This window comes from Emys orbicularis, chromosome 2 (genome assembly GCF_028017835.1).
Source record: "Emys orbicularis isolate rEmyOrb1 chromosome 2, rEmyOrb1.hap1, whole genome shotgun sequence".
Taxonomy (NCBI): domain Eukaryota; kingdom Metazoa; phylum Chordata; order Testudines; family Emydidae; genus Emys; species Emys orbicularis.
In genome coordinates, this window is record NC_088684.1 from 299,937,138 (window position 1) to 299,960,060 (window position 22,923).

Genomic DNA, 22,923 nt, shown 5'->3' on the forward strand with positions numbered 1-22,923 from the left:
TGGCTCATGCCTGGGTTTTCAGCCCACTTGCAGAGGCTGTGCTCGGCGCATGCTGCTGCTCGGGGGGACAGGTCGCTTCGTGTCCCACGCTGGTCCAGGAGCTCCCAGAGGGGCGTGGCGGCCTCTCTGCTCGCGTTCCACATGACGGAGCCGCCTCTGCTTGCTGCCACCCCGAGCAATCCACTCATTTCATGCAAAGTAACCCCGAGATTGATACAAATAGGGAACGAGTCGCTGCCAATTCACGGTGACACGGAGGGGGTGGAGATCTCGGCTCCAGAGCTAATTGTGTGTCTGAAGGAGCTACTGAGTGCGTGTCTTCTCCGCAGGGAGCTCCCCACTGCTCTGGCCACCCAGTGGGTTCTGGTGGGACAGACAGAACCTCACTCATTCTCTCTAACCCAGCCAAAGGGGAGACAAGAACAGGGAAGGCGGACTGGGGAGGGGGCAGAATCCTCGGCCTAGCGGGTCAGTTCCACTTTCCTGGTAATTTTCTGGGCCGGCACTAGAGTCTCTGACCCCTGCCCAGAGCCAGAGAGCAGTAGGGTATTGTCACTGTTACGACGGGAGAGCAGCCTTCCGTTTCCTGCATCCCACCATCTGTGCACCAGCCTCACAACTGGGCACAGCTGTGCAAAGGGGTGGGGGAAAGGGGAGCTATGGGGAAGGGTCCTGTCAGGGATCAAATCCACGAAGCCAGCCCCAGGGGTCCAGGTGAGCTGAGGAGCAGAGCCGGCGCACAGCCCTGTCCCCCTCCCTGCACGCGCCACAGGGCTCCGCTGCACAGGGATGCACAGGGCTTTCGGTCTCTGGGAGAATCCGAAGGAAGGTGCCTGCAAGAGAATCGGCGCGGTCACTGCAGGGAGGACAGAGTTATGGAGGCTAAGGACATTGCAAAGTAGCTAAAAGACTCCTTTGCATCCGCCTCCACCACGGCAGCTGTGGGGAGATGCCTACCCCGGACCTGCTACCTATGGGGAGGCGCTGTGCGAGACCACGGGGCAAGAGGGTGGGTGCTGGAACACACTGAGCAGCAAGGCACCAGGAGCAGAGCTACCTGCCAAAGTCCTGCGGGAGGGAACTGACTGAGCTGTTTGTCTCCGCTTAGATACCAGGGGCAGGCTGCGCTGCCAGGTCCTGTCCCCCTGCACACGGCAGTGCTGCGTTCGCTAACTGGGTTAACGTGGCACCGTTAGTTACACTGGTGCAGCATTCTGGGTAGCCCAGGCCCAGGGATTCTTGAACCAGCTTGTGCGTGTCTCGGGCCTGCGCCAAGCACAGCACCTCCTCCGTGTGTCTGGGAAGCAGCCGTTTCCAGTGCCAAGAAACGGTGCCCCTGCCTTGGTGTGAGTGGTTGGTTTGGGGAATTGATTCCGTTTATTAGACTCAGCTGCCTTAATTGTCAACTCTGTGAACTCTTTCCCTGTGGATAATTGGTGGCAGAACCCCCCAGCTACTGAGCGTCTCCACTGGGGGGGAGCGTGAGACACTAGAGAGAGAGACGCTTTTATACCAGAGCTTGAGCAACCCGTAAAAGGGAGGCTGGCGTAGCTCCGCTGGTCAGGGAGTGTGAAAGCCAGACCCCTGACTGACAGGTACCCCGACAGACGAGGGCGTCTGTCAGCATCGCTGACATCATTCAGGGAAGTGCTGTTACTGCTGTGCTGACGAAAACGCTTCTGTGGGTGTGCGCTGGGTCCGGACTAGGGGTCCTGCTGGCACAGGCTCTGCAGTGTAGACAGAGCCTGGGGCCCTCCCAATCCCTTGGCCGGGACAGAGCAGGGGTGTTCCGCAGGGCTGTATCCTGGCTAGTGTTAGAGGGCCCTGGTTGCTACCTCGGGAGGCTGTCCCAGCCTTCTCCATCCCGCCAGTCCTGCTCTGTTTGGATCGGGGCCGTCCCGCAGAGCGCTGGGCACACTGTGCTGGGCCGAGCTCCCAGTCTAATCAGATGAACAGACGGGGGGACAGGCCCAGAGAAAGGAAGTGACTTGGCCAAGGTCCCCATGGGGGTCAGTAGCAGGGTTGGGAGTGGAACTGGAATCCCCTGAGTTCCAGCCCAGTGCCCAGAGGTCAAAGGGGGCGGGGGTCAGAGCAGCAGAGAGGGAGGTTCTCGGGGGCATTGGGCCGGGACTCGGAGCAGAGGCCCAGCCCCTGGCCCTCGGGGAGGCAGGAGCGTATTTCAGAGAGGGTTAACTGCGGAGCGAGGCGCTCGCACCTCGCTGCCTTCCCCGGAGTCTGCATTTTTATGCTGATTGGAAGCCTGTGCTGTGTGCGCTGCTGAAATTGAATGTCAGGCTTTTGATTTTGTTGCTGGTCTCTAATGAAATTTGACATTTAATGGTGAGTGCAGCGGCAGCGTGTGTGTGTGTGAGCGGAGCTTGATTAGCGCGCTCTAATTGACAGTAATTAGGCAGCTCCCTGATTGTTTCTAATTCTGCTATTAATTGTAAGGAACAGTATGATTGAGGATAAATTTGGTGCGTTGCTACCGGGGATACGAATTCTTCAGCTCCGTATCAGCAGCCTATGGTGCCCATCCTACTCGGGCTCCTGAGAGGGGCAGCCCAGTCATCTCCTCTGGAGGAGGAGTCCCGTGCTGGGCCTGGTGATGGCTGCCAGCCGCGGCAGAGCACCTGAGCAGGGCCTAGGTGGGACTCCCAGCAGGTGTGTGCTCCCACAGCCTCCCTCTGGGGACAGGCCCCGACTCGTGGAGCAGGGTGCGGCGTTCCAGGGCCTGTCTGGGGAGTGGGGGCAGCTGGGACATCTCTGATGGGTGGCGCAGGTGGGGGTGTCTAGGGCGTCTCTGTGGCACAGGAACGGGCGTCTCTGTGGCACAGGCACAGGTGGGGGTGTCTAGGGCATCTCTGTGGCGCAGGAGCAGGCGGGGATGTTCGGGGCGTCTCTCTGGCGCAGGAGCAGGCGGGGATGTTCGGGGCATCTCTGTGGCGCAGGAGCAGGCGGGGATGTTCGGGGCGTCTCTGTGGCGCAGGAGCAGGCGGGGATGTTCGTGGCGTCTCTGTGGGGCAGGAGCAGGCGGGGATGTTCGGGGCGTCTCTGTGGCGCAGGAGCAGGCGGGGATGTTCGGGGCGTCTCTGTGGGGCAGGAGCAGGCGGGGATGTTCGGGGCGTCTCTGTGGGACAGGAGCAGGCGGGGATGTTCGGGGCGTCTCTGTGGCGCAGGAGCAGGCGGGGATGTTCGGGGCGTCTCTGTGGCGCAGGAGCAGGCGGGGATGTTCGGGGCGTCTCTGTGGCGCAGGAGCAGGCGGGGATGTTCGGGGCGTCTCTGTGGGGCAGGAGCAGGCGGGGATGTTCGGGGCGTCTCTGTGGCGCAGGAGCAGGCGGGGATGTTCGGAGCGTCTCTGTGGCGCAGGAGCAGGCGGGGATGTTCGGGGCGTCTCTGTGGCGCAGGAGCAGGCGGGGATGTTCGGGGCGTCTCTGTGGCGCAGGAGCAGGTGGGCATGTTCGGGGCGTCTCTGTGGCCCAGGAGCAGGCAGGGATGTTCGGGGCGTCTCTGTGGCACAGGAGCAGGCGGGGATGTTCGGGGTCTCTGTGGCACAGGAGCAGGCGGGGATGTTCGGGGCGTCTCTGTGGGGCAGGAGCAGGCGGGGATGTTCGGGGCGTCTCTGTGGGGCAGGAGCAGGCGGGGATGTTCGGGGCGTCTCTGTGGGGCAGGAGCAGGCGGGGATGTTCGGGGCGTCTCTGTGGCACAGGAGCAGGCGGGGATGTTCGGGGCGTCTCTGTGGGGCAGGAGCAGGCGGGGATGTTCGGGGCGTCTCTGTGGGGCAGGAGCAGGCGGGGATGTTCGGGGCGTCTCTGTGGCGCAGGAGCAGGCGGGGATGTTCGGGGCGTCTCTGTGGGGCAGGAGCAGGCGGGGATGTACGGGGCGTCTCTGTGGCGCAGGAGCAGGCGGGGATGTTCGGGGCGTCTCTGTGGCACAGGAGCAGGCGGGAATGTTCGGGGCGTCTATGTGGCGCAGGAGCAGGCGGGAATGTTCGGGGCGTCTATGTGGCGCAGGAGCAGGCGGGGATGTTCGGGGCGTCTCCGTGGCGCAGGAGCGGGCGGGGATGTTCGGGGCGTCTCTGTGGGACAGGAGCAGGCGGGGATGTTCGGGGCGTCTCTGTGGCGCAGGAGCAGGCGGGGATGTTCGGGGCGTCCCTGTGGGACAGGAGCAGGCGGGGATGTTCGGGGCGTCTCTGTGGGGCAGGAGCAGGCGGGGATGTTCGGGGCGTCTCTGTGGCGCAAGAGCAGGCGGGGATGTTCGGGGCGTCTCTGTGGCGCAGGAGCAGGCGGGGATGTTCTGGGCGTCTCTGTGGGGCAGGAGCAGGCGGGGATGTTCGGGGCGTCTCTGTGGGGCAGGGTGGGGTGTCTTGGGCTGTCTCTGTGGGAGGGAGTCAGGCAGGTCTGAGCATGGGGTCTCTAAACGTCGCCGTCTCTCTCTCTCTCCATAGCTAATGGCACCGCAGATGCTCTCAGCTCCAGCCCAAACATGTCCAACGCTGCGAGCCCGAAGCTGGAGCCGCCTCCATCCCCTCATGCAAACAGGAAGAAACACCGCAGGAAAAAGAGCACAGGGACAGCCCGCCCTGATGGCCCCAGCACAGCAGCAGAAGGTAGGAAGTTTCTGTTGTCCCGCCGGGGCAGCCACAGCCAGCCAGTAGTACCTGGGGGAGCCCCGGTCCTGAGCTCTCCACCCTTCGATGGAAATGAACTTCCAGCCCAGCATGTCTGCCCTGGCTTTCTCCCCTGCAGCTGGGAGCAGGGACCATGCTCCCATGCCAGCTGCTGCTTTGGGTATATGTTTGTTTCTGACACCAGCGGCGGTCCTGGGAGGGCCCAGAGGAGAGGCTGCCAGACTCCTGCCAGTGTAAGATCCTATTTTCTTATAAATGTGCCCAACTGTAGCGATTGGAACTTCCCATCCCAAGTGCGAACTCCCTCCATCCCCTGCCATTGCTGCTGCCCCTGGTCTCTCCCATGCTTGGCGTTGGCACGCAGGAGGTTAGTCTCTTGAGGGCTGCAGTACTTTGACCTGTTGTGGTTGCTGGCGTAGTGGGTGGGTGCTGAGTCCTGCTTAGTGGCCTGCGATGTACGGGAGATGGTCTGGTAGTGCCTTCTGGCCTTAATTCTGGGACTGTGTCTGGCTGCCTCAGGCCAAGCTTTCTGAGAAAGGTTCAGGAACATATGAGTTAAAAAGCTCTGATATCTATTGCGTTGAGAAGCTCCAGCATCTCCCATTTGAGTCGGCCTTGACATTTGCCAGGGGAAATTCTGGCCCAGGGGTTGCAGCCCTTTGCTGTCCTGGTGAAAATCTTCCCCGACTGCTAAATTCTCTGTTGTCTCCATCTGTAGCGACCAGGCCTCAGCAGGGCTGAGGAACGTAGGGATGGCCAGACTAGATCAGAGCGGAGGTCCAGCTAGCCCAGGACCCGGTGACAGTGGCAGCATCAGGTGCTGCCGAGGAAGGTATAAGAATCCCACAGTAGCAGATGGGGATAAGTTTTCCTCCACGCGAGCTCTCAGCCTGATCTCTCGTAGTTACAGCAATCTCTGAGCCTTGAAGCATGAGCTGTAATATCCCTTCCAAAATTGTTAGCGTTAATTATGACAACTCTGGAAATTCTGGATATCCATTTAAACATCCAGTACCTCTTTGAATCTGGCTAGGGTCTTGGTCTCAACAGCTGCCTGGGACAGGGAGTTCCACTGTCTAAGGATGCATTGTTGTGAAAAAGTATTTCCCCATGTCACGGAGTCCCCAGGCGATGCTTTGGAACTTCTCCCCACAAAGCCAGTCAGGACTTTGGGGAGCCTCCTCTCCTATGGAGCAGACTGTCTTCAGGGCAAGAAGCTCACACGGCTTCACCTCCTGGGTCTGACTTTGGAGCATTCAGCATATGCCCCTCCATGCGCTTCCCACAGCGAGTCCGCCCCGGCAGGGTCCTGGGGAAGCCAGAGGGTCCTGCACCCCCACTTCGCAATCAGACGTGACTCTCAGCCAGCCAGTAACACAGGTTTATTCGATGACAGGAACATGGTCTAAAACAGAGCTTGTAGGTACGGAGAACAGGATCCCTCAGCCGGGTCCATTCTGGAGCCCAGCGAGGCAGACACCCCCGTCTGCCCTCACTCCCCGTCCCCAGCCAGCTCCAAACTGAAACCCCCTCCAGCCCCTCCTTTCTGGCCTTTGTCTCTTTCCCGGGCCAGGAGGTCACCTGATCTCTTTGTTCACCTTTAGCTATTTCCTTGCAGGGGAAAGGGCCCCGGCCATTTGTTGCTAGGAGACAGATTGTCGGCCATTTATGCACACTGGAGACTTAAGAAATGCATTGGGGAAACTGAGGCACCCACACAGTATTCAGAGGAAACATTAAGAATAGTCCCACTTCATCACACCTCAGTTTTGAACTTCCCACGTAATTGCATGGCGTGTCCCCTTGTTCCTGTGTTAGGAGACAGGGCGAAGAGAAGTTCTCGATCTCCCTTGTCTAGACCAGTTTTTATTTTATAGACCTTTATCATGTCCCCTCTTACTCATCTCCTCTGTACTGTAACAATCCCAGTTATTTCAATCTCTCTTCATAGAGGAGTTTTTCCAGGCCCTCAATCAATCTCCTCTCCCTTCTCTGAGCCCCCGGTAGTTCTGCAAACCCTTTTTGAGATGGTGCTGCACACGGGATCCGGATGCTGCTGCACCATTGATTTATGTCAATCTATCCATCTAATCTAACCCTAACCCCTCTCCTTATGCGACCGAACATCTCGGTAGCTTGTTTGATCACAGCAGAGGCCTCCACTCCACTGAGCTGTCTACAGTGAGGCCAGGTCCCGTTCCTGGGTTGAGAGTTAACTCAGAATCCGTCAGGTGTACGAGTAGTTACAATGGTCCCCTTCAATGTGCATTTCTCTGTCCCATTAAAGTTCATTTGCCAGTGAAATGTCATGTACCAAACTTCATTTGTCACTGCCCCTCCTGGCTACCAGAGGCCACTGTGGTGCCAGGCGCCAGCTCTGAGTATAGGGGGACTCCTGTCCTGTGCGCTCAGCCCTCACCCTGCTGATGCCCAGGCTGCAGACGCCTGGAGGAGGGGGAGCAGCGGCCTGCTGCTGCAGTGCAGGGGCTGGGACACTGAGGGCAGGGTAAGGCTGTGGGAGCAGGAGCATAGGGGGATGGGCTGGCATGGAAGGGACATAGAATCATAGAATCTCAGGGTTGGAAGGGACCTCAAGAGGCATCTAGTCCAACCCCCTGCTCAAAGCAGGACCAACCCCCAACTAAATCATCCCAGCCAGGGCTTTGTCAAGCCGGGCCTTAAAAACCTCTAAGGATGGAGATTCCACCACCTCCCTAGGGAACCCATTCCAGTGCTTCACCACCCTCCTAGTGAAAAAGTTTTTCCTAATATCCAACTTGCTAGGGGAGACAGGACAGAATGGTCTGTAACCGCTAGCCACACTCCCATCGCCAGCCGGGAGTTGAACCCGGGGTTTCTGAGTCCCAGCATTCCTCTGCTGTCAACAATAGTTGCAAAATCCGCTGGCATGCGTCTCATCCTCCTGCAGCGCCAGTTCCCATAGAGGATAACAGCTTTCTACTGCTGCCAGTTACCCAGTTTAGTGCGGTGGCAAAGGTCTGTGCTGTGGATCTAAAGGTCCCAACCCTATGGTGACCCGTGTGGGGTCAGTATAGTTCCACGTGGTGGAATTTTTGTTTTCTCCGTGTGCTTTTTTTAAAACTTACTTTACTAATGCAATTTCCTATGTTAAAAAAGAGGATAAGGATGCGAAGCCAAGTACTGAAAAGTTGGGTTAATTCTATTAGTCTCCCTGGAATCTCACCCCTTGGCTCGGGAAGACAGGCCCGTTAATGAGGGCTCAGGGAGGAGCTGCGGTGTTCTCTGTGTGGGACAAAGCCTTTTCCCGCCCCAGGCTGTTTGTGCTGTTTGGGGCTGTTCCTAAGGAGAAGCCCTGTTTGCTCCCAGGGTGGCAATGCAGTCCAGCCGTAGCCAGCCAGGAGCCCTGTAGCTGACAGTTGTAGGCCCCATTCTGCTCGGTCTGAAGCAGCTTCGGTAGCATGGCTGGGAAATGTCTCAGTCACACCTATACTCAACAGAAACCTCCTCAGCCAAGTCATGTGCTCCTTCTGGGGGAGCCCAGCTCAGCCCTCCTCTGGGCTGGGACAGGCAGGAACCTCCTCCCAGGCTCAGATGTCCTCGGGAAGTTACTCCCTGCACCCCGCCAGGCCCCCTTCCACACTACTGAGCGCTGGACACGGCACTGCGTGGGGCGGCCCCAGCCAGTGAGCTCACAGCCGGACTGTCACACGCAAGATGGGCCACGCTGGGGGTAATTTGGCATTTGATGTTCTCCGAGGCATTGCATAGGCACTGTCTAGCCCAGTGCCCAGCCTCGGCCAGTGGCCAACACCTGGTGCTGCAGCAAGAGGTGGAAGAACTCCACAGGAGCTGATGGGGGTTAATTTGCCCCCCCACATTAGGTCCCTCCCCCTCTCTCATAGTCAGAGGTCGGCGTAAGCCCTGGTCATAGCCTCCAGGAATCGCTGCTGTTAGCCATAGCGCTGGGTCTCCCCCTCAATGGCCAGGCCCTCCTGGAACAGTGACCATGGGAGCGTTTTTCCGCTGGGGAAGTGAGAGAGCCCCTGGGTTGGGGAGCTGGGCCTTCAGGGACAGAGATGCCTTGCTCAGCAAGGACTGAGGCTGGCTCTCGCCCATGCTAAGGAGCTGGGAGGGTTTGCCAGGGGTTGAGGGGGGAGCGTCCCCCCAAAGCTGTGTTTTGCCAGCTCTGTGGGGTTGCACATTCCAGCTCTGTGTTCTCCGAGGCAGCCTGGATCAGCAGCAGCCCAGACTGCACTAGTGCCTGCCCGCACGGGTGCTGCTTGTCAGGCAGGCCCAGGCATGAGGCTTCCGACAGGTCTGCCCAGCTGCCACCATGGTTCTGCAGGGCAAAGCAGGGCACTCAGTGTGCCCGTGGCTTTGCCTGCAGCAAGTCACTTACATCAGGGGAAATAATATTCCCATGTAGACGGCTGGAGTCCACTTGCCAGAACTGAGACAACCCTCCCATGCTGGGCAGTGGCAGACGTCCATGACTGCTGTCCTAGTGTCAGGGCCCCTGCCCCATCCGGCCCCTCTCCCTGCCTGGCAGTGTGTGCACATGCTCTGCAGCCACGGCCCTGCCAGGCATGCTGGCCCCGTGTGCTGATGCCAGTCTCAGGTTAGCATCCTGGGAAAGTTGGGGAGGTCTGGGATAAATTGCCATCAGTTTATCTCATTTAGGAGGTAATCAGAGCTGGGGACGTGCAGAGCAATTGAATCTTAGTTGTTCTGAAGTATCATAAATCAAACGAGCTGTTGCTTTTTTACATGGTCGCATGTTAAAGAGAGCGGCGTGTCAGGCTGCTAGGGAGCATCAAAAAAGTATGGCAAGCGTGCCATCGGGCTGCTAGGGTCCATCACCAAACGAGCGAGTGCAGCAGGAGCATCGGGAAACCGCAGACCTGCTGTGCTGGCCAGGGAGAGAGCATCTCCAGAGTGGGGAGAGCAGTGTCGGGCTGCGAGGGGCCAGCACTGAACTCCGCGGGAAGAAGCAGGCCAGGAACTGCCAGCTCAGAGCCCTACCCAGCAGCCCCAGCCTCTCGCCCTAGGCTTCCCCAGCCGCTCCAGCCCTTTGGCTTGGCTCTCGGCAGCCAGGAGGAGCCCTGGCGAGCAGGCGAGGGATGTGCTGGCAGCAGGCGCCTTTGCGACGCTCCCTAGCCCAGCATCCCCATGGCTGCCAGAGCTCCAGGGATAATGAACTTCTCATGTGCTTAAAGAGTGATGCAGGGTGCATGGCGAGAAGCTGACAGCCCCTTAATGTGCTTCTCAGCGGCGGCAAAACGACGCGCTTTTGTCTTTGTTTTGTAGTTTGAAAACCTGGGGGAAATTGATGGCCAGTAAAGAGCTGTGTTGGGCGCCGGGCGTGATTAATGCGGACTGTCAGGGGCTGTCGGGAGCACCCATCTCGCTGGCTGGAAACACTTCTCTGAGCTGCATTTACCAGTTTGCCGGGGATTACGGCTGCTAGCGCTCAGCTCCTGCCTGCCCCACGCAGACACCGTCACCCGCACGCTCCCCTTCCCTGGAGCCCCTCCTTTCAGCCCTAACGCGGTCCTCGCGCGCTCCCTCCTCCGATGGCAGGCGGCCGGCCCCAGTCCCCTGGTGGCTACCCCCTCTGCCTCGTATTCACCCCTTGCCTCTCCCGTGTGCCCTTGGGACAGCCCCCGTGCTCGGTAGGTGCCCCACCCCTGTGTGCTTCTTGGTACAACCCCCCTTGCTCCATACATGCCCCAGCCCCCCACCCCTGTGTGCCCCTTGGTACAATCCCACTTGCACTGAATGTACCCCACCCCCCACAGCTGGGTGCCCCTTGGTACAACCCCCCTTGCTCTGTATGTACCCCACACCCCACCCCTGTGCATCCCTTGGTACAACCCCCCCGCTCTGTATGTACCCTGTGCGCCCCTTGGTACAACCCCCCTTGCTCCATACGTGCCCCAGCCCCCCACCACTGTGTGCCCCTTGGTACAATCCCACTTGCACTGTATGTACCCCACCCCCCCACCGCTGTGTGCCCCTTGGTACAACCCCCCCTGCTCTGTACGTGTCCCACCCCTGTGTGCTTCTTGGTACAACCCCCCTTGCTCCATACGTGCCCCAGCCCCCCACCACTGTGTGCCCCTTGGTACAATCCCACTTGCACTGTATGTACCCCACCCCCCACCGCTGTGTGCCCCTTGGTACAACCCCCCCTGCTCTGTACGTGTCCCACCCCTGTGTGCTTCTTGGTACAACCCCCCTGGCTCCATACGTGCCCCAGCCCCCCACCCCTGTGCGCCCCTTGGTACAACCCCCCCTGCTCTGTATGTACCCCACCCCCCACCGTAGGGTGCCCCTTGGTACAACCCCCCTTGCTCTGTAGGTGCCCAACCCCCCACTGCTGTGTGCCCCTTGGTACAACCCCCCCTTGCTCTGTATGTACTCCACCCCTGTGCGCCCCTTGGTACAACCCTCCCTGCTCTGTATGTACCCCACCCCTATGCACCCCTTGGTACAACCCCCCTGCTCAGTATGTGCCCCACCCCCCACTGCTGTGTACCCCTTGGTACAACCCCCCCTGCTCCATACGTGCCCTGCACCCCTGTGTGCCCCTTGGTATGACCCCCCCTTGCTCCATACGTGCCAAACCCCCGTACTACTATGTGTGCCCCCAGAACAACTCCCCCCACCCCTGCATGCACCTCTGCACTGTATGTCCCCATATATGCCCCCCACCTGACCCCCCCCCACTGTCTGCTTCTCCGTATGACCCCCTCATCCCTGTGCATGTCCCCCGTCCCATCACTGTGTGACCCTCGGTCTGACCCCACCATCCCTGTGCACACCCCACGGCCCATCACTGTGTGACCCTCGGTCTGACCCCACCATCCCTGTGCACACACCCCACCCCCCCCACTGGGTGCCCCTCGGTCTGACTCCACCATCCCTGTGCACACACCCCCCCCCACTGGGTGCCCCTCGGTCTGACCCCACCATCCCTGTGCACACCCCCCCCACTGGGTGCCCCTCGGTCTGACCCCACCATCCCTGTGCACACCCCCCCCCCCACTGGGTGCCCCTCGGTCTGACCCCACCATCCCTGTGCACACCCCACGGCCCATCACTGTGTGACCCTCGGTCTGACCCCACCATCCCTGTGCACACCCCCCCCCACTGGGTGCCCCTCAGTCTGACCTCACCATCCCTGTGCACACCCCACGGCCCAGCACTGTGTGACCCTCGGTCTGACCCCACCATCCCTGTGCACACCCCACGGTCCATCACTGTGTGACCCTCGGTCTGACCCCACCATCCCTGTGCACACACCCCCCCACTGGGTGCCCCTCGGTCTGACCCCACCATCCCTGTGCACACCCCCCCCCACTGGGTGCCCCTCAGTCTGACCCCACCATCCCTGTGCACACCCCACGGCCCATCACTGTGTGACCCTCGGTCTGACCCTACCATCCCTGTGCACACACCCCGCCCCCCCTACTGTGTGACCCTCGGTCTGACCCCACCATCCCTGTGCACACCCCATGGCCCATCACTGTGTGACCCTCGGTCTGACCCCACCATCCCTGTGCACACCCCACGGCCCATCACTGTGTGACCCTCGGTCTGACCCTACCATCCCTGTGCACACCCCCCGCCCCCCCCCCCCACTGGGTGCCCCTCGGTCTGACCCCACCATCCCTGTGCACACACCCCGCCCCCCTACTGGGTGCCCCTCGGTCTGACCCCACCATCCCTGTGCACACCCCCCCCCCACTGGGTGCCCCTCGGTCTGACCCCACCATCCCTGTGCACACCCCACGGCCCCCCACTGGGTGCCCCTCGGTCTGACCCCAACATCCCTGTGCACACGGCCCCCGCCCCACTGGGTGCCTCTCGGTCTGACCCCACCATCCCTGTGCATACCCCAGGGCCCCTCACTGGGTGCCCCTCGGTCTGACCCCCCTGCACACCCACCCTCATCGGGTCCCTCCCGAGGCCAGAGCTGACTGGGTCCTTGGGCTGGCTGGTGGGGACATGCTAGCTGGCAGGGGAGGGCGCTGTTGGTCCTTCTGGGCCCGGGGCGGCGGGAAGCGCAGGGGAATCTCCGCGTCCATGCCTGCTGCTGTGGTTCTCCCAGAGGCTTGTCTCGGCGGAGGGGCCTGTTCCCGTTGTACTAATACAGGTTAGAATATTGGGTTTAATGAGCTGCAAAATGAGGAGGCAGCGAGCTGACATTTACGAATGGCGCCTGCATCCTTCTCTTCCCGGACGCCTGCTAATTTGTTGATATCCCAAACACCTCATCACGATACAATGATACACTGGTAGCTTGCAAACAGGCACCCCGCGGCTCCTTCCAGCCCCAGCCACGTCTGCCCCTGCTGCCGGGCCTGGGGCGAGAGGCAGGCTGCAGCTCGGCCCCAGCTGGGCAAGAGTGATACTGTCTGAGCAGGGGCCGCTTCCCCTGCTGCCAGCCATGACCCAGCAGCACTTCCTCTCCTTCCCTCTGCACCATTAGGCCCTGGCCCCTTCCCCCAGGGCAAGGCGGAGTGAGGGACGGGTGAATTCGGGGAGGGTCCTGAAGGAGGAGGGGAGGAGTGAGGCACTGGGGGTGTCGGCCCAGGGGGCGAGGGCAGCGGCATCTCAGAAGTGGATTCTGTTCCAAGACGCAGCACTTGATTCTGGGTGTGAAGCTCCGGTTCCTTATTCTGCTGGAGGCTCTGCTCCCTTGCTAGGTTTGTTGCTGTGGGGGATGCCACCCTGTGCCCCCAGGGGCCCTATGCCCAGCGTGCTGTGGGGGATGCCACCCTGTGCCCCCAGGGGCCCTATGCCCAGCGTGCTGTGGGGGATGCCACCCTGTGCCCCCAGGGCCCTATGCCCAGCACGCTGTGGGGGATGCCACCCTGTGCCCCCAGGGCCCTATGCCCAGCATGCTGTGGGGGATGCCACCCTGTGCCCCCAGGGCCCTATGCCCAGCGTGCTGTGGGGGATGCCACCTCACACCCCCAGGGCCCTATGCCCAGCGTGCTGTGGGGGATGCCACCCCATGCCCCCAGGGGCCCTATGCCCAGCATGCTGTGGGGGATGCCACTCCTTGCCCCCAGGGCCCTATGCCCAGCGTGCTGTGGGGGATGCCAGCCTACGCCCCCAGGGCCTTATGCCCAGCGTGCTGTGGGGGGATGCCACCTCATGCCCCCAGGGGCCCTATGCCCAGTGTGCTGTGGGGGATGCCACCCTGTGCCCCCAAAGGCCCTATGCCCAGCGTGCTGTGGGGGATGCCACTCCTTGCCCCCAGGGGCCCTATGCCCAGCGTGCTGTGGGGAGTGCCAGCTTGCTCTGCGGGTTGCCACCCTGCATGCCGAGAGGTGGTTGTGTCCTGCATGCTGCAGGGTCCTGCCCCCGCAGTCCAGAAGAGAGGGTGCTCAGCACTCCCTTGCGCCTGTGCACACTGGCCCCAGCGCAGTGCCCTCTGCTCCGGGGGAGGGGGCACTGTGTTCTCATGCCCACAGCTGCTTCAGCGTAGCTTGCCCTGGCCAGTGCCAGGGAGCCCCCAGCTGTACTCCGTGCTTGCGGGCATGCCCGGGCGGAGGGAGAGCTCTCCGGGGTTGTGCTCTCGCACCGCGGAGGGCAAGGCCCTGGGCTCTGGGGTCAGTGCAGTCAGTCAGGCCCAGGCAGCTCCCCATTGGGAACGAGCCCAATCCCGCTCCTTCTGTCACCCCCAGCCCAGAGCCGTCCCTTCCTTCCCGTGCCCCCTTGGAGGGCTGGGAGCCCCAAGAGCTCCTGTTGCTGCCAGATGAGCTCGATCCATCCTCCTGCTGCCTCCTCTCCCCAGCCCCAGGACGCTCTGGGAGCTGGGCTATCCCACCAAAGGAAGGGAAGTCTGCGCTGCCTGGCTGGGGGGGCTGGGTCCCTCTACCCCCGTGCTGACTACTTGGTGTTGTGGGTGCTTCCCTTCCCCAGGGCTGGCTCCATGGGGCTGTGGGGCTTACCACAGGGACTCCCAGGGAGCTGTGCTAGACTCGGTGGCATGCGTGTTAATTGTGTGTGCCGTGCGCGCCCATCCCGTGCCCTTGCTAATTTCACTCTCAGCTGGAGGACTTGTTGCTGGGCGGCATTGGAGATGGGGTCAGGGGGTTAACGCACATTAACAACGGCAGGTCCCGCCACGCTCTGCTCGGCAGCTCTGCACAGCGCTCAGTCTTCAAAACCTCATCAAAACCTCATCAAGAGGCAGAGAATTGCCTTGTTCATTTCCACTGCCCACTAATTCTAATGGAGCTGGCGTAATACACTCCCACTAGTCCTGCTCTCAGGTTGTCCCAGCCTGTGTGAGGGGCTGGTCCCTGGGACAGCCTCTGCCCCAGCCAGCTAGGGGAGCCCCCTGCCCCACCCCCATCCAGCTAGGAGAGCCCCCTCCCTGGGGCTCGCTGCCCCACCCCTAGCCAGCTAGGAGAGCCCCCTCCCCGGGGCTCGCTGCCCCACCCCCAGCCAGCTAGGAGAGCCCCCTCCCTGGGGCTCGCTGTCCCACCCCCAGCCAGCTAGGAGAGCCCCCTCCCCGGGGCTCGCTGCCCCACCCCTAGCCAGCTGGTAGAGCCCCCTCTCCGGAGCTCGCTGCCCCACTCCTGATCCAGATGGGATATGGTGGTTCAGGATTGAGGGGCACCAGTAGAGCTGGGGTGGGAGCCCAGGGCAGGAAGAACAGGGGGGCTGTGGGTCAGGCATGGAGGCACCGGCAGCGCGGAGCCCAGGGTGGGGATTGCAGGGGGGCTGTGGGTCAGGATTGGGGATCGCCGGCAGCGCAGACCCCAGGGTGGGGATTGCAGGGGGGCTGTGGGCCAGGCATGGAGGCACCGGCAGTGCGGAGCCCAGGGTGGGGATTGCAGGGGGGGCTGTGGGTCAGGATTGGGGATCGCCGGCAGTGCGGAGCCCAGGGTGGGGATTGCAGGGGGGCTGTGGGCCAGGCATGGGGGCACTGGCAGTGCGGAGCCCAGGGTGGGGATTGCAGGGGGGCTGTAGGTCAGGCATGGGGGCACTGGCAGTGTGGAGCCCAGGGTGGGGAGGACAGAGGGGCTGTGGGTCAGGCATGGGGGCACCGGCAGCGCGGAGCCCAGGGTGGGGATGACAGGGGGGCTGTGGGTCAGGCATGGGGGCACTGGCAGTGTGGAGCCCAGGGTGGGGAGGACAGGGGGGCTGTGGGTCAGGCATGGGGGCACTGGCAGTGTGGAGCCCAGGGTGGGGAGGACAGGGGGGCTGTGGGTCAGGCATGGGGGCACTGGCAGTGCGGAGCCCAGGGTGGGGAGGACAGGGGGGCTGTGGGTCAGGCATGGGGGCACTGGCAGTGTGGAGCCCAGGGTGGGGAGAACAGGGGGGCTGTAGGTCAGGCATGGAGGCACCGGCAGTGCGGAGCCCAGGGTGGGGATTGCAGGGGGGCTGTAGGTCAGGCATGGGGGCACTGGCAGTGCGGAGCCCAGGGTGAGGAGAACAGGGGGCTATGGGTCAGGAGCCAAGCTGTCCCCATGGGGTCAGCACACGGGCATTCCCCTGGGAGGGGGCAGACTTGGAGCATGGGGCCCTGGCAGTGAGCTGGCACCAAGCAGGGCAGTTCAGTCCCCTCCAGTAACTGTTCTCAGCTGAGCGGGGTGGGGGTGTTCCGAGCCCCAGGAGCCTGAGCACTGGCCCGGAGCCTAACACCTAAATTCTGTTCCTCTTGGATTCGAGTCTCTCACAAAAGTGGGCTGTGCCAATAGAGCAAAGCAGGCCCCTGCCCGGCCAGGATGCTGGGATGGGTCAGGCAGGAACCCAGATCTGGAGGGAAATGCCCATGGCCATGCTCCGAGGGGTAGCAATAGTGCCCCCCGGGGGGACAGCATGCGAGGCAGGAGAGGGTTCCTCCCAAGGAGCCCTGGGCTAGGACAGGCGGCTCCTAGGCCTTGCTTACACATACGAGTGCTAGCCCTCTGACTTACACCTCGGCTGTGGGTGTAGCTACCCCAGTGCAAAGGGCTCGGAGCAGGGGGCTCGGCTGTGTGAGGGACGGGGGGTAAGCTGTCCGGGTGTGAGGCCCATGTGTGGCTGTAGCTATCCCAGTACGAAGGGCTCGGCGGTATGAGGGACGGGGGTAAGCTGTCCGGGTGTGAGGCCCCTGTGTGGATGTAGCTACCCCAGTACGAAGGGCTCAGCGGTGTGAGGGACGGGGGTAAGCTGTCCGGGTGTGAGGCCCCTGTGTGGATGTAGCTACCCCAGTACGAAGGGCTCAGCGGTGTGAGGGACGGGGGTAAGCTGTCCGGGTGTGAGGCCCCTGTGTGGATGTAGCTACCCCAGTACGAAGGGTTCGGCCATGTGTGAGGACAAGGGTAAGCTGTCGGGGTGTGAGGCCCATGTGTGGATGTAGCTACCCCAGAACGAAGGGCTTGGCGGTGTGTGAGGGACGGGGGTAAGCTGTCCGGGTGTGAGGCCCATGTGTAGATGTAGCTACCCCAGTACGAAGGGCTCGGCGGTGTGAGGGACAGTGGTAAGCTGTCCAGGTCTGAGACCCCTGTATCTCAGTTTCACTGCGGCCACACTTGGCCTTGGCCTGGTCTAACTCTACCAGTAAAAAGTCACATCCTAACTGACTTAGGAAATCTATATGGAGCTGGCCCCATATGGCACGCTTGTCAGGCCTCATCTCCGCTGCGGCTTTTGCAATGGTGCAGCTTACCAGATGGACAAGCTCCTCCACCCTCCCAGCCCGTAACTCCCAGTAGGCCCCAGGGCAGGACCAGCTGGGATGGTGGCCGGTCAGTACCCAGAAGCAGCCTCCCCGCCCTCGCCAAGACCAGCCGTTGTCCTGTGCCGTTGTCCTGCCCCTGGAGAGGTGCAGAGCCCTGGGTTTACCCTCCCGCCGGCCCGGGGGGGATGCCCGTCACCCAGGGGGGGTGCCCGTCACCCTCCTGCATTTACCCTCCCACTGCACTGCGGTGGCTCGGCACTGCTGATTGGTCTGAGAGGCATCACAGCGGCTGGCAGAGTTTCTGAGCTCGTGGGAGCCCCGTGGATGGAGAGCCGTGCTCCCCAGCCCCCGCCATGGCTGCCTTCTCCCCCGGGCTGTGGCTGAGGGCTGCTTGGGAGACCGTCGCAGGCTGGAGCTGGTTGCTGCTTTGCGGTTCTCTGCCTTGGATGTGTGTAGAACGGCGGTGGTGGGGACCTGCCGTTGCTGCTGGTGCCCTGGCTGGACCCCTCTCTCCCAGGCTGCGAGGAGGGGTTGTGAGCCTCACCAGCAATGCAAAAGTTGAGCGGGAGTGGCGGCCGGCCCCCCTCTTTCTCTGGGGGTGTTCTGCACAGCTGAAGTGTCCCATTTGCCCTTTGGGAGAGCCTGCTCTGGCCTGCAGCTCACAGGGCCGGGGGCCGAGGACAGAGCAGAGCGAAGGCCAGGGAGCCCCATCACTTCCAGACCCGGGGCTAGCAGAGCCCTGGCCCGCTCCAGGCCCAGCCCCTCAACCTGCCCACTGGCTCCGGAGCTGCGCAGTTGGCTCCCTGCTTTTAATAGAGAACTGGGAAGGCACATTATGGAGATGAGGGTGTTATTTGCATAACGCTAATTAGGTAATTACAAATCATTTTGCTATGAGCTGAAGCGTGTGCTGTGACATAACGTTTATTAGTCATTCCATTCGGGCCCTGCGTCGTTCAGTCGTTTGCTGCACTAACTGCTCAAGTTGGGCAATAACCGGCGAACGCTGGCGTCCGGGTGCAGAGATGGGACACGTACCCCGTGTGAACTCAGGGTGCGAGCGGAGAAACCCCCATCCCGGGGGGGGCCCTGCGGAGAAACCCCCACCCCAGCACCAAGGAGTCCCTCAGCAGGGGCCCCCTCCCCCACCCCTCCACACACCCACCAGGGAGACCCTGAGCAGAGCCCCCCCCCCCCCCACACACACACACCAGGGAGACCTTCAGCAGGGCCCCCTCCCGCCCTCCACACACTCACCGTCCCTGAGTACATAAGAATGGCCATACTGGGTCAGACCAACCAGGTGCCCCAGAGGGAATGAACAGAACAGGGAATCATCACCTGATCCATCCCCTGTCGCCCAGCTTCTGGCAGAGTAGCCCCCCTTGCCCATGGCATGCCCTGGGGAGCCCCTGGCTCAGAGGGGTTACTGCTCTCCCACCCCCACCCCCCGGCAGCCCCTTTGGGTCAGCACTGCCCCCCCCCCCGGCTGAGTCGCCGTGACGGGCAGATCTGGATGCCGATCTCCTAAGAGAACATGGGCCGGCACAGTGACCCCATCACACACACAGCCCCGGGCTGGTGCAGTATCATTTCTCTCCTCCCCCCTCCCCCCCCGCCAGCCGGCGCAGTGACCCCATCACCCCCCCGGGCCGGCGCAGTGACCCCTCCCTTCTGTTCCAGAACAAGACGAGTCGTTCGAGTTCATCATCGTGTCGCTGACGGGCCAGACCTGGCTTTTTGAGGCCTCGACGTCCGAGGAGCGGGAGCTGTGGGTCCAGGCCATCGAGAGCCAGATCTTGGCCAGCCTCCAGGGCTGTGAGAGCAGCAAGAACAAGGTGAGGGACCCCCTCCGTGCCCAGGCTGACAGTCGTCCCACTGTGCCCCACCCTGCCCTGCGTGGGCTGACCCCTGCCCCACCACGGTCCCTCCTTGCCTAGGCCCCCCCGTCAGCGCCTGCTCCACTCGCCCCTACGCAGGCCAGGCCCACCCCACCCAGGCTGGTGCCTGCCCCCATGCACCCCAGCCTCACCCTGCCTGGGTTGGCTCCTGCCCCACCTGGCTCAATGCCAGCCCCACTGCATCCCCACCCTGGTAAGTGTGTGCCCCACTGCGGTCCTGCCTAGGCCACTTCCTGTGTACCCTCCACACCACCAGGCTGGTGCCTGCCCCCCTGGACCCCCAACCCTGCCTGGGCTGGCATCACTCACCCAGGCACTCTCCTGCCCCCCGTGCCCTGCTTTGGCCGGGGACAGCCCCCCAGCCCCCAGTGCTGTCTGCCCATCGGAGCGCGGCCCTGGCAGCTGCCCGGCGGCTGGTCTTGAGGACAATGGTGAGTGGAGACAGGCCCGGGGGACAGCCAGCCCCTAACAACTTGGGGGTTTGCCCTTCCTGTTCCAGGCTCGGCTGGGCAGCCAGAGCGACGCACTGGCCCTGCAGACGGTCCGCACTGCACGTGGGAACAGCTTCTGCGTGGACTGCGACGCGCCCAGTGAGTGACGCTGCCTGAGGATGGGGCCCTCCCGCCCTGCCCAGGGAAGGGGGGTTTGCGCCCCACAGGGCCTCCCACCCTGCCCCAGGGGCCTCACTTCCCCATGGAATCTTACTGCCCAAGGGAGACAAAAAATGTGGGTCCCTGGATCCCTGTGGGGCTGGTGACTCTGCAGGTTTGGGGGGGACATGTGGGTCCCGGCTAGGCTAGTGCCCCTGGGGGTGGAGGACGGGCTTGTGGGTCCCGGCAGGGCTGGTGGACGGGCTTGTGGGTTCCTGGGGCCTCCGCTAACACCCCGCACGCTCGCCTTCCACCCTCCAGACCCTGACTGGGCGAGTCTGAACCTGGGCTCCCTCATGTGCATCGAGTGCTCTGGGATCCACCGTAACCTGGGCACCCACCTGTCCCGGGTGCGCTCCCTGGACCTGGACGACTGGCCTGGCGAGCTCATCATGGTCATGACGGCCATCGGCAACGCGCTGGCCAACGCTGTCTGGGAAGGGGCGGTGGAGGGCTACCAGAAGCCGGGCCCCGAGAACAGCAGGTGAGGCGCTGCAGTGGGGAGCCCAGGGTCAGGGGTGGCCCGTGGGCAGATGGGAGCACTGGGAGGCAGCCCCGGGGGTCTGCAGCTGGGAAGCCCTGTTGGCCCCCGGGGGCGGGTGAATCCGGCTGGCAGGTGCTGTGGCTGCCCCAGTGCCAGCTGGCTGCGGAGTGGAAGGGGTTAACGGTGACAGCTTGCCGGCGCCTGCCTGTGGGTCTCAGGGGTGCGTCCCTTTCAGGCCTTGTCTGTCCCTATCGGAGCGTCTCTCCTGTCACTCATCCGCCACCCAGACAAGAGCCCATTCTGCGCCTTATCAGCGGCTCGGCGCGGGTCAGGGGGCAGCGGCAGTGAGCATGCTCCGCGCGGGGTATTGATCGCCGCCTGCCAGATGCAGATGGATAGAATGAGAGCAGATAGCGGGGCACACGGCGCGCATCGATCTGCCGGGCCCGGCGGCCCCAGGCGGGCCCGGCCGGCGGCTCTGCCTTTGTCTGCACCAGGCGCGACGGCAGCCGCGATAACGCCGCCCCCTGTGGCACTGGGCAGCTCCACGCAGCAGCTAACCTTTCCCTGCCGTGGGCCGCGGCCCAGCGCGATGGAGACGCTCCGGGGCCCGCGCCAGCAGGAGGGGCATGAGAACAGCAGGGTGCATGTGCACAGACGGGGCGGGAGTGCCGAGCGGGGAGGGGCACTGGGCACGAGAGCTGGGGGCACGGGCACGAGAGCTGGGGGGCGCGTGGGGCACGAGAGCTGGGAGGCACATTGGGCATGAGAATTGGGGAGAGGGAGTGCACGGGGCACGAGTGCCAAGGTGGGGGTGCACATGGGGCCAAGAGCCAGGGAGGTGCATGTGGAGCACGAATTCTGGGGAGTGTATGTGAGGGGCACAAGAGCTGGGGGTTGCACATGGTGCACAAGCGTGGGGGCGTGAAGGGCATGAGGGACAGAGGTCTGCACTTGGGGCACGAGGGGTGCTGCACAGTGTAAGGGGCACAAGTGCCGGGGTGGGGTGGGGCACAAGCCGCCCCTGCCATGTGGTGCCCCGTGACACTGGTGCCCCGGTGAGGGGTCCCTCCCTGCAGGGAGGAGAAGGAGCGCTGGATCCGGGCCAAGTATGAGCAGAAGCTGTTCCTGGCTGCACTGCCGCACTCAGACGTGCCCCTGGGGCAGCAGCTGCTGCGGGCCGTAGTGGAGGACGACGTGCGCCTGGTGGTGACACTGCTGGCCCACGGCACCAAGGAGGAGGTGAATGAAACGTACGGGGACGGGGACGGGCGCACGGCGCTGCACCTCTCCAGCGCCATGGCCAATGTTGTCTTCACGCAGCTGCTCATATGGGTGAGGAGAAATCCCTCGCTAACCCCGGTTCCCAGCTCCGGTCCCCTTGCTGAGCCCGGTTCCCGGCTCCAGTCCCCTCGCTGACCCCGGCTCCCAGCTCCGGTCCCCCGCCCCTCGCTGACCCCGGTTCACGGCTACGGTCCCCTCGCTGACCCCGGTTCCCGGCTCCGGTCCCCCGCCCCTCGCTGAGCCCGGTTCCCTGCTCCGATCCCCCCCCGCCCCTCGCTGAGCTCTGGTCCCCCAGCTCCTCACACCCAGCCCCCTGCTGACCCCAGTTCCCAGCTTTTGTCCCCACACCCCTCGCTAATCCCGGTTCCTGGATCCTGACCCCCACCCCTTGCTGAACCCCCTTTCCCAGCTCCTGACCCCCGGCCCCTCGCTGATCCCCCAGCACCGCCTTTCTGCCCCCTCCCATTGTTGATCTCCTGCACCAGGCCCTTTCTAAGTCCCACAACTCCCACGATTTCCTGAAACCCCACGTGGGGCTCCCCTTCCTGACCTGCCCCCACTCGCGTTGCGTGGCTGTCCCGTTGGCAGCCGCCCGGTGCTGCCTGGCACTGACCGGCTGCCCCTGGTGTGTTCTCTCCCTGCGCAGTATGGGGTGGACGTGAAGAGCCGGGACGCCCGTGGCCTAACGCCCCTGGCCTACGCCCGGCGAGCTGGCAGCCAGGAGTGCGTCGACATCCTCCTGCAGCATGGATGCCCTAGCGACAGCTCCGTCAGCACGCTGACCCCCAGCCTGCCCCGCCGCAACACCAACAACTCCTGCTCGGCGTCCCCGGCCGAGCTGGGCTCCAGCCCCAGTGTCCTCTAGCCACCCTGCCGGGCTGGCCTCCCACTCGGAGCTGCGAGACCGTGGGGGGCTCCCGGCCCCACCAGATACTGCTGCTGGTGCGGGGACCCGCTCTCCCTGCCTTGCCGGGGATCTCACAGGAGCACTGGGCCTGGCACAGTGCACCCTGTGGCCGACGACACCCCAGCTGAATTGTTCCACGCGCAGAGCTGCCCTCGCAGGAGAAGGGGCTCCCCTGCCTTGCATCCCCACCCTGTATGGGGAGGCAGTTCCTATGCACCCCCCCGCCCGGTACAGAGAGACAGTCCCTGTGTGCCCCCCCCCGGTACAGAGAGACAGTCCCTGTGTGTGTGTCCGTCCCGTCCGTCCTCCCCGGTACAGAGAGACAGTCCCTGTGTGTGCCCCCCCACCCGGTACAGAGAGACATTTCCTGTGTGCCCCCCCCCGGTACAGAGAGACA

At 63.1% G+C, this 22,923-nt stretch overlaps 1 protein-coding gene across 1 annotated transcript in view; it reads left to right on the forward strand.

Annotated features, from left to right (window-relative positions):
* AGAP3 (ArfGAP with GTPase domain, ankyrin repeat and PH domain 3) overlaps positions 1–22,484 on the forward strand; it is a 213,330-nt gene extending 190,846 nt beyond the window's left edge. Inside the window, exons 13-18 of the mRNA XM_065399673.1 lie at positions 4,448–4,609; positions 18,984–19,138; positions 19,701–19,791; positions 20,113–20,335; positions 21,415–21,670; positions 22,266–22,484. Of these exons, the coding sequence (XP_065255745.1) occupies positions 4,448–4,609; positions 18,984–19,138; positions 19,701–19,791; positions 20,113–20,335; positions 21,415–21,670; positions 22,266–22,484 (1,106 nt within the window). The remainder of the gene's footprint in view (positions 1–4,447; positions 4,610–18,983; positions 19,139–19,700; positions 19,792–20,112; positions 20,336–21,414; positions 21,671–22,265) is intronic.
* Positions 22,485–22,923: the final 439 nt, after the last annotated feature.